General features: G+C 46.0%; 3 protein-coding genes across 4 annotated transcripts; 1 reads left to right on the top strand and 2 right to left on the bottom strand.

The window, feature by feature from the left end:
• Window positions 1-266: 266 nt before the first annotated feature.
• H257_10355 (hypothetical protein) lies at window positions 267-587 on the bottom strand (the record flags this gene model as incomplete). The annotated part of the gene is made up of 1 exon (XM_009836872.1): window positions 267-587. One exon carries the CDS (start codon window positions 585-587, stop codon window positions 267-269), a length of 321 nt encoding a protein of 106 aa, XP_009835174.1.
• A 4,250-nt stretch (window positions 588-4,837) lies between these two features.
• Window positions 4,838-6,907, top strand: H257_10354 (hypothetical protein; the record flags this gene model as incomplete). Its single annotated transcript, XM_009836871.1, has 1 exon — window positions 4,838-6,907. One exon carries the CDS (start codon window positions 4,838-4,840, stop codon window positions 6,905-6,907), a length of 2,070 nt encoding a protein of 689 aa, XP_009835173.1.
• A 1,516-nt stretch (window positions 6,908-8,423) lies between these two features.
• On the bottom strand, window positions 8,424-9,649 carry H257_10353. Of its 2 annotated transcripts, XM_009836869.1 has the most exons (6): window positions 9,517-9,649; window positions 9,436-9,460; window positions 9,164-9,373; window positions 8,843-9,101; window positions 8,676-8,789; window positions 8,424-8,602 (listed from the first exon to the last, which is right to left on the bottom strand). In XM_009836869.1, exons 1-6 carry the CDS (start codon window positions 9,623-9,625, stop codon window positions 8,492-8,494), a joined length of 828 nt encoding a protein of 275 aa, XP_009835171.1. In that variant the 5' UTR covers window positions 9,626-9,649; the 3' UTR covers window positions 8,424-8,491. The 2 variants fall into 2 exon arrangements, with proteins under 2 accessions (XP_009835171.1, XP_009835172.1); XM_009836870.1 differs by lacking the exon at window positions 9,517-9,649 and having other exon boundaries at window positions 9,436-9,501.
• Between the last annotated feature and the right edge of the window lie 78 nt (window positions 9,650-9,727).

The raw sequence follows: 9,727 nt of genomic DNA, 5'->3' as shown, positions 1-9,727 counted from the left end.
GATCTACAAAGATCTCCTTAATCCTCATCACTATGAAATCTTCTTAATCTACTTCACTACTTCTACACTAATATGCATTTTTGTATACAATGGATGCGGGTGCGGTTGAGACATTGGGGAACTTCACTAGACTAGCGCTTCTAAGCCATACTTGCCCTTGAGACACATTCCCAGGCAAGCATTAGCTAGGGTGCGTCATGAGCCAGGTACTTAGGAGCTGGGTGCGGGCAAGGTGGTGGCAAGCCGTTAACCCACCTGTCACATCGCTACAGATGGAGGTACAGGTAGCTTTGTATTATCCACTTGAACAGCAGATCTTCGAGTTTTTTGTACTGCGCTTCCCTTAAACGATGCCGTGTTGCCAAGACGTTTGCAGGGATACCCTCGGATCGTTGCAGCACTGTTGCTCGCTTCTTCCAGAGCTGCCGGATGGCAGACTCGTCCACGGCGTATGAACGGGCTATGGCTCGCACTGACCGTATGCGCGTACCAGCAAGTTCATCGAGTATGGACAAACGCTCGACTTCGGTAAGGCGTTCGCCTCCCCCACGAACCATCGTCGAAATGAACTCTGACCACCAATGCATGTTTGATGATACAGTTGTGTGTATCTACACCACCACTTCGTCCTGATTACTATCAGTAACTTTATTAAATTTTTTAATTTTTTGTATTTTTATTGTAAATTGTAACTCCACTAACTCCGCACTTGTCATTCCAACCCTGTGCTGACTGTGTGGAGTTAAGCGAGAGCTTACTGTATGGGTGCGTTTTAATGTAATGTACATTTGGCTTGGCCAATGAGAGCCATGTAACAAATATATTCAGCCAATCAAAGCATAACCATTTTTCGTCCATATGCATCGATGTAATTGGTGGATATCTACCAATCAAACGCTGAGTATGGCACGCTACATCCATTTAATTAGCGGAAACTTACTTTTAGTGGTGTTGTATCTGTCATTTATGAACGAATCGCTTCATTTAAAAAACATCAGGATCAGAGCGAACACCAGCTATCGGCAGCCAATCGAAATTCGAGATATTTGGCACAGTGGTCGCCGTGATAGGTCAAATTTCGTCAAATGTACTGTACTTTATAAAGAGACACGGAGTAGTACACAAGTACCAAATCCCAGCGTCTCATCAACTCACGCCAGCAGCAGCTAAATTCTCATATCAGTGATATATCGCACTCTCGAGTACACTCATTATCATTTTCCTGGCTTAGTCGTTGTGTTTGTAAACTCTCCCCATTGGAGTCGACATCGAATGACGAATGGTCCATGCGAATTTCACATTAGGGAGGGACCAACAGCACCTCATGGTTTCGGTCGACCGGGGTCGACACCCAAGGTCCCAAGTCAAAATGAGGAAGTGATCGGTAGAACAACCATCAGTAAGGAACGTATTATCGGGGCATAGTCACGAAGGGTTGATCAAATCAAGTACAAACTGATGTAAACATAGAGCTGAAAAGACCCGTTTATTGGGTGCGTGCTGTAACAGTAGTACATCACTTCACAGCCAATCCACACCGGTTGGCGGAAATTGTAGTCCAGATGGAGCAAACTCGTGTAGAACGCCCGCTGGCGATTGAGGTTTTGGAGCTGTCGCCAGTCGAGAATTTAGTGCGGTAGGCTTGGCATACATTCTATTGTCTGTAAGATTCATATTCATGCTACCGGCGTGCTCCAGGACGTCAGGATGGCATACTTCGTTGAAGAAGTCCATTGGGACCTCAAGCGCATTGAACTGTAAACGACCCAACACATCTGTTGAGAAATCTGTGAGCGTTTACATGATGTAAAATTTATTGGCAACCGGTGTGTAAATTTTGCTGATGCAGTGATGTACTTTGAAGGTGTTTACATAACTGCATCAGCCAAATGTGGATGCTCTTACGAATTCATCAAAAAGATGCGTTTAAAGGGGTTTAAAAATATCATGAAGCTTCTTTCAATAAAATTTGACCTATTTCAGTTCGATTTATGGAATTCGTAGGTGGCTCACCTTCTGATTGGCTAACTTATCCAAAATCCGGATTCAACCTTACTTTGAATCCGGATTTTGAATCAGAATAAAGTTGTTCGGTGTTGAAACGTTCAGTGATTAACGTTACGAATTCTGTATTATATGTGTAGTGCTTTCAAGCTAAATTTGGTATTTTCGGTAGATTTGTCAAATCCACCTGAAATCGTCGAGACGTCATTTTACTTAAACAAAATATACTCACTGTCTGTCCGATGCAATGTTGAACTCTTTGTGAAATGGAGAAGCTTGGCAATAAACACGTGGCTAGTGTGGCATTCGACAATGCAATCCCCACGACTTCGATTGCTACAGCACTCCACGGTCAGCTTGCGATTGCGTCTGTTGCTGATTCGACGCCATGCCGTTGTCGAACGGTTGACCATACCAGATGTGACTTTCTCGTTGAAGCAGTACTCCGATGCGGACTCCAAGTAGAAGTTGCGGTTTATCAAGCCAACGACTCAAACGATGTTTGGCATTCCAAACCGGGTGGTGACTGCTGAGCGCACAGCCTGCACTATCGAGCGAGGCTCTTTGCATCGTGCTGCGCCGTTTTGCTCTTCCGGACCGGTGGTCGGATTTGATGGCGATATTTAGCCGCTCTTGGAGTTGCCTGTGCAACATTTACCTCCACACCCTCGACCTCATCTACCAAAGTTCTGTGACACGATATTCCTCGACTACAACCGGATTCACACCAAGTTGGCGTCCTATAGCCAAGCGATTGTCGACAAGTGTAGCGAGGTCATTGATGGGACTGTTAGTGAGTGTTGTCGCCCTAGCGGAGACGAAAGGCAGCGACCAGTGTTTAACGGGCACAAGAGACGTCACACAATCAAATTCCAAACGTTGGTCTCCCCCGATGGCGTCATTTCACACCCATTGAACCCAATCGAAGGACGCCGCCATGATCTTAGCATTATGCGGTAATCAACAATTGGGGGAAGCCATCCAAGCCAATGGTGGTTTTGAGTGCTACATCATTTATGGTGACCCTGGGTACGGCTGCACCAATCAACTTGTGTCACTGTTTGGCGGTGCCACGTTGAACCAGGCACAGGGATGTGTAAATGCGAGTATGAGTCGTGTTCGAGTCAGTGTTGAGTGGAGCTTTGGACAATTTTTACAGTCCTGGCCAATTGCGGATTTCAGAAAAGATGCGACTTGGAGGTAGCCCAGCCGCCAAAATGTTCAAGTCCCAGTTCTGTTAACAAATTGCATTACTTGTGTGCGAGGGAAAAAAACAAACAGTGTGTACTTTGGAATGTCACCACCAAGACTTGAAGAGTACCTTAATTTCAATAAAATGGCTTTTATTCCTTTTTTTTCACAATTGATTTCACTAACACCCCCATGTTCAACGAATAATTTTTCCAACAGTGCGCCACGCTGTGCATTCTCGGCCATTTGAGCCTTTCGTAGCTGTTGCTCTTCACGGTCAAATTTTAAACGCTTCATTCTAAACTTATGATTATCCATTTGTTTCTTCCTCTCGAATTCGAGTAGTTAATCAACCATAGCGTCAGATTGCTCACGTTTGGCCGACACGTACAACCTCGCGTAACAACCCAAGGTCCATATCATCGTCCGTCCACTTTAACTGTGCCTGGTTAGGTTTACCCATGTCAAAAGTGCAAATGCAATACCTAGTGGAGCAGTTGAAACCAAGCAATATGATTCGCTGAAGAAGTTGGTTGGAGCAGTGCAGACTTTGGCCCCCAAAGTCAACACTTTCAGCGATATCCCGGACCAGATTTCCGACTCATAGATCAATATTCGTAATTCGATCCGAAGTTTTAGTGTGTGTTTTTCAAAGATTTTCAAATTATTAAAAAAAAACTTTTGTTTCTTCAATTAAAAAAGATACAACTATTGTCCATTTTCGTCAAATTTCCCAATTTTGCATGGTTCGTTCAATCGAGCACAAAAAAAGCCGAGACATCTGATTGGCCATTATCCACTTCGCCCTTTCCAGTAGAAACTCGAAAATGGATTGTAGCCAATCAGAGACAAGTAATTTCTGATTGACCAATGGGAGAGATTGGTGCTCGATTCGCTCGGCGAGATTCGATTGAACGGGGTCCGGAAATTCATACCGAATCTCCAATAATAACCAATATTTTATGACTTGCAAAATGTCTCTATGCACCGAATACACCCACCTGCAAACTTGATTGGTCAAAAGGTATTTTTTCGAAAATTTCATTGGCTACTTCGGTCCGTCGATTACTGTGTCGATTTTGCTTCGTCGATTCGATTGGCAGCCCCCCAATCCATTTTGATTACCAACATATGATTTTTTTTAAACTTGTACTTGTAACATTAGGATTCCAATGGCATAAAATGGCCGTTTTCCCAAGAAAAATTGCCAAAATCGAAATATTCAAATTTTCGAAATTTTGTTCAATTTTCGCTGAGTTTATGTTGGAGACAATAAAAAAAATATATAAAAAGAATTATGTAGTTTCTAATACGAATAATTATGAATTTAATAATTTAATAAAATTAAAAATGCCACCCACCAAAGTTCAAAAATTTATGCCACAATATCGGGTGTTTCATGGCATAAAAAAAATGGACCGATTTGGTCCAACTTTTTTATGGAGTTTGTGTTCACTGTCAATCGGAAATTGGGCATCCAGACAACTTTGTAACGTTAGATATTAATACTTCTTTTCTCCTTTTTCATGGGATATGAGACTTTGGGAAATATTTGCAGACTTGCCAAAACGGTTTATGGCATTATTTTGTGGCGTGGCATCCAGACCAGACCAACTGTCATTTTCGAACACGAAAACAAGAGATGAAGTCGCTGAAGTATGTGGTGATCCGCGACGGCCGCATCGGCGGTGTGACAGTCGAGGACAACCAGCGAGTGTGGGAGCTGAAGAAGGTGATCAAGGACGCAAACCGCATTTCGATTGATGCCAAGGATATTGAGCTTTACCCCGCGAAGACGAAGGACGGCAAGTGGTTGACGATGGAAGGCGACGAATTGAAGATGTTGAAGAACGGACTGCTTCATGAAACCATCAAGAATATCATGCAGCATGGAAACGCAATGGATCCAACCTATCCTGTCGGCGATGCTGCGTTCAGCGTCGTTCCAAACGATGGTGCCGTTGGTGACATCCATGTGTTGGTAGACCTTCCGGCGCGTCGTGAGACTGAATTTGTCGTCAACGGTGTTCGATATCCGGTCATTCATCATCGCTTTAGCTTGCATCCTGTCAGGCATAGCATTGACCTGTATCCCCCAGAATTGGTTGCGTTTTGGACGGCTCTACGAACCAATCACACTGCGGTAGAAGCGAATGCAGTTGTCAAGTTGCCCGAAGGAATCCATCTACTGGGAGATCCAGCTCTCGGATCGCAAGTGTACATTCGGCCTTGCTACCCCCCGCTATTGAAGTTGTGTTGGGAGATTATCCATGACCCCAAGTCCCCCCACCTCGTGATCCTCGGCAACCCAGGCATCGGCAAGACATTTTTTGGGTTTTTCATCTTGCTTCAACTGGCTCGTGAGAACAAGACGGTGGTATACGAGAGCGGGCTGTCGAAGAGTCGCTACTTGTTTGCTGGTGACACCGTGGTCAAAGGATCCCAAGATGACTTCGTTGACATTCTCGACTTGCCAACGACGTACTACATTGTGGACGCCGCCCAGCCCCCCAAGTGCCAAGCCATGACGATCCTACTGACGAAGCCGAAGCTCAAGGTTTGGTACTCGTTCGCCGAGGACAATTGCGATATTCGGTACATGCCTGTTTGGACCTGGGACGAGATTTCGACATGCCACAAGCTGCTGTATCCGGATCTTGAGCTGAACGTTGTCACAGATTGCTTTCGACGCTGGGGTGGTGTCCCTCGCTATGTTTTGCAGTATGCGCTCAGGGACACCCAGCAATCGTTGCTTGAACGAGCTATTGCCGTAGTAAATTGCAACTGGGTGACGAACGCAATTCGCATGCTCGATGCATATTATTGCGACGAGGCGTATCGATTACTTCAATCTCACACGTCGCACGTGCTGCTCCACTATCAAGTCAGCGACAAATTTATGAAACTGCACGTGGATTTCGCCTCGCAATATGTCCAGGACGAGGTGTACAAGCGGGCGTGGCGCGACGATCCGACGACACTGGTGGAGTTTATGACTGCTGCATCGTACACTGGAAGCGACGAGTTTGCTGTGCTTCGTGGCCGCATGTTTGAAAGTTACGTGCATTCGGTGTTGCCCCGTGGTGGGCGCTTTCAAATTCGGCGCCTAGAACCCTCAGAAGGAGGCAGTGGTGAAGCCAACGCTGATCAAGATGATAAAGGCGGCGAGGACGAGGAGAAGGCCGATGACGGGGCGGTGGAGACAAAAGGTGATGTTGCAGCTCAAGTTATGGCCCACGGAACTGGGGCGGGGCTTGCGGCGTGGGATATTCACGAAGATGAAGGCATCGTCGAGGTATCTCCACAGCGAGCAGTCGTGTTCAACACGAAGGCCAAAGTGGCCTCTGCCGCAAGCGGTACTTATCTACGCCCCGCTATCAAGCACGACCTGCCAGTAGACGCGATAGTCAAGCCAGACATGTTGGTGACTATTGCGGCCAAACATCTGAACAAGCAAATGGATCTGGACGACGCTTTGGACCTGCTTGGAAATCCGGTAGCCCCACGACTCTTCTTCGTGCTCCCACCTGGTGAATTTGACGATTTCCCATATCAACGTGATTTCGAGTCAAAAGGCAATGCGAAAGGAGTTTTCAAGAGCGTCATTCAGCAATTTGCCATGCAAGTCACGCCAGCAGTAGTCCAACGCGAGATGACGCAGCCGAGCCGCGACGGTCCCAGCAAGGTTGCCAAGCGAAGTCGTCATGAGTAGATAGTTGGTGTGGGTTTTGAATCGTTATGATAATGCAAGAAAAGATTTTGATGGTCATCACGAAGAAATAAATGTACCTTTGATCTTGAACCGAGTAGATAGGAAAACGAGTTTCCAGCATTAATTACGAAGTACAAGATATTGTCGATTTGATACAAATTTGGGGAGACGTTTGATCTCGTCATTAGTACAGTCGCCGACCAAACCGATCTACAATCGATCTGATTGGTTTTGAATTTCATTTAGAAGGTTTTGATTGGCTAATACTTTTGAGCTTCTCTGAGGTAGCCAATCAAATCGATTTAAATTCCAACGAGAAACCACGCCACAACACAATGAAATTTCACTCGAAAGCACAATAACATACATACTTTTCGAACGCGATGTGGGGTTTACAATGACCTCCTACTTCGACGAGCACTTATCTTGAAGCTGGTATTTCGCTCCAGCTTCGACCGGATATTTTGATGGTCATATTTTTATACTTGTTTAACGTAGCCTTATATACTAGTACTACTTGTACTACAGTAGCACCTATACAGTATCTGTAGGTTCCCAACACACGCTAACCGACGAGAGCCCTTCGTTCAGTGTGCACTGAATTCTCGGCTTGTTTATTCGGATGAACAGTGTGTAAAACTATACTCACATGATTATTATTGTGCAGTACTACATACAGTACTACTCCGGAGTACTAGTAATATGGCATCGTTTACTTGCAATAGCTCTCAGACATTTTCCGATATCGCTGGCCACGTTACAAAGACACCGGACGACATTTTCATCGCCATGCTCGTGAGGATAACTCGTATTTTCAGTTAATTTAGTATTACTAGTTTGTATAATAAATGGCGTCTACTGTTAAGTAAAAGTCCAATTTAAGAACACTTTTTCCGAGACGCTGCCGTGGACTCGACTCGTAGGTATCGGATTATAATTCTAGAATATGTTACATGAAGCCAAAATCCAGGCCTATTCGGGAGTTATGAATGCGATATGATTCCTGTTATAATTCATTATCATTCACTCCACTTTGTCCACAAACAGCTTAAAATAAGCGGTCCAATTTAAGGTGCGCCATTTTAAGCTTAGTCTTTGTATATTCATTTGCATACTTTTTGGGCGGTTAGGTTAAAAACTGCCATTGTAGGAATTGATTGGCTAACTCGCGTGCACCTTAAATTGAATCGAGCACTTTAAATTGGACTTTTACGTTAGTCCTAACTTTACTAGCATACGATCCTACAATGGAATACTAACGTTAACGTTACTAGGAATAATATTACGTGGTTCCATCCCGATTCCCTCGTGCCATTTTGCCTCTGACAGAGTAGAAACATCAGTGGTGATGATGACCAACGTTATAATAATAATCATCCTTCCTCTACTAACTTACACATATCCGTGAACCAAGGCATACCAATATATATATATATATATATGTATATACATGATGGAGGTGTCTGATGGCTGCTTGCGATGCAAACAGGGTTGGCCTCTCGTTATTGGTGGCAATATACAGTATATATATATATATATATATGAACTTCAAATAATGTACAGTCATGTGTACTACAGTAGGTACTACAGTGGCATGTCGTGCTGCAAACGTTCGAGGCCCCGGAGGACATGCGTGTGGTCTTGGATGTGCATCTTAGTGTGTCGTTTGGCGTCGCCGACTCGCCGCCGCAGATTCTACGCAAAGCCGCCGCGTGTCATGCAAGGCGGGGAGGATTTCAGTGTGCATTGATCGATCGCCTGGATATACCTTGAACTCGGCTTTCTTGGCATGGAATTCGACATGCAGGTCCATGAGGAGTTGGCGGGTGGTCGGGCACAATAATGCGGCCGCAGTAGGTTTCGGCGGCGACGATGGACGGTTCTACGACGTTGTGGTGGGCTTATCATGTCGAGCATGAAGAAGGAAGAGTGCACCAGATGGCGCTGCTTTGGAGGTATCTTGGAGATGGAGGGGGGAGGATGGACGAGTGGGAGGTCAGCGTCGTCAACCTTGCGCCTTCGCGGCGGCGACTCTGCCGTGACGACGGACGCTTGGTCCAGATCGGCTGTGCTGTTGCTTGGGCATGGAAGATGGGTTGTACCCGGTGGGGAAGACGGTGATGCTTTGCTCGAGATGGCATCTACACGTGGAAGAGGCCAGCGCGATCGCGGGCTTGGTGGCAAGGATGCCAGTCTGTTGTACATGGTTGTTTTCATGATGCTTCGAGCAAGGCAGGATGCTATGCGACGGCGTACGTGTCGTGGAACAATGCGATGGTGGCGTCGGCAGCCTTCGTCGCCTCCAAGATGACGCTGCCCAACTCTGTGAGCATGGACGACCTTGCGTGGCCTTGCAAGTCGGCGTTCGTCACGTAGCCATACATGTCTTCCAAATGCCTCATGGCAGTCTCCAGTCGATCGATCGTTTGGGTAGCCAGCGTTGTCATGGAGCCCCCCATGTCAGTCCTAGATGGAACTGTCCGTCATGACATCCTGCTCTGCTACTCCATCGCGCTAGCGTCCACTACCTGTCATGTTGTCGCTCATGTTGTTCTACACGAACTCTCATCGCCGCGATGCTGTTTGAATTTCTCCACAGGATCACATACCTTGCAACATCGCTGCTAGAGGAAGCGTGCCAAAGATGCCCCGTATGTTGTCACTGTTGGCATGCGCCGGATCCTTGGCGAGGAATCGTCCGCGCCGCGGTGGTTCCATGTGGCCGTCGCGCGTTCGACACAGTTGAAACTGGGAGTTACGCGAGAATTTCGGATGGACTATGATTGGCTATAATTCTGTATGAATGAGTTGTCTGATTGG

Source organism: Aphanomyces astaci (assembly GCF_000520075.1).
Source record: "Aphanomyces astaci strain APO3 unplaced genomic scaffold supercont1.27, whole genome shotgun sequence".
Lineage (NCBI taxonomy): Eukaryota > Oomycota > Saprolegniomycetes > Saprolegniales > Verrucalvaceae > Aphanomyces > Aphanomyces astaci.
Note: the sequence above shows the minus strand (reverse complement) of the source record. Positions and strands in the feature narration are given on the sequence as shown.

What these genes read in the sequence shown, in the direction of transcription:
- H257_10353 (XM_009836869.1), bottom strand. Translation starts at nt 9,625, where the DNA reads ATGGAACCACCGCGGCGCGGACGATTCCTCGCCAAGGATCCGGCGCAT. An exon ending in CATGAGCGACAACATGACAG is followed by an intron (nt 9,374 to 9,435) that starts GTAGTGGACGCT and finishes AGTTCCATCTAG; the next exon opens with GACTGACATGGGGGGCTCCA. An exon ending in CTCCAAAGCAGCGCCATCTG is followed by an intron (nt 8,790 to 8,842) that starts GTGCACTCTTCC and finishes ACAACGTCGTAG; the next exon opens with AACCGTCCATCGTCGCCGCC.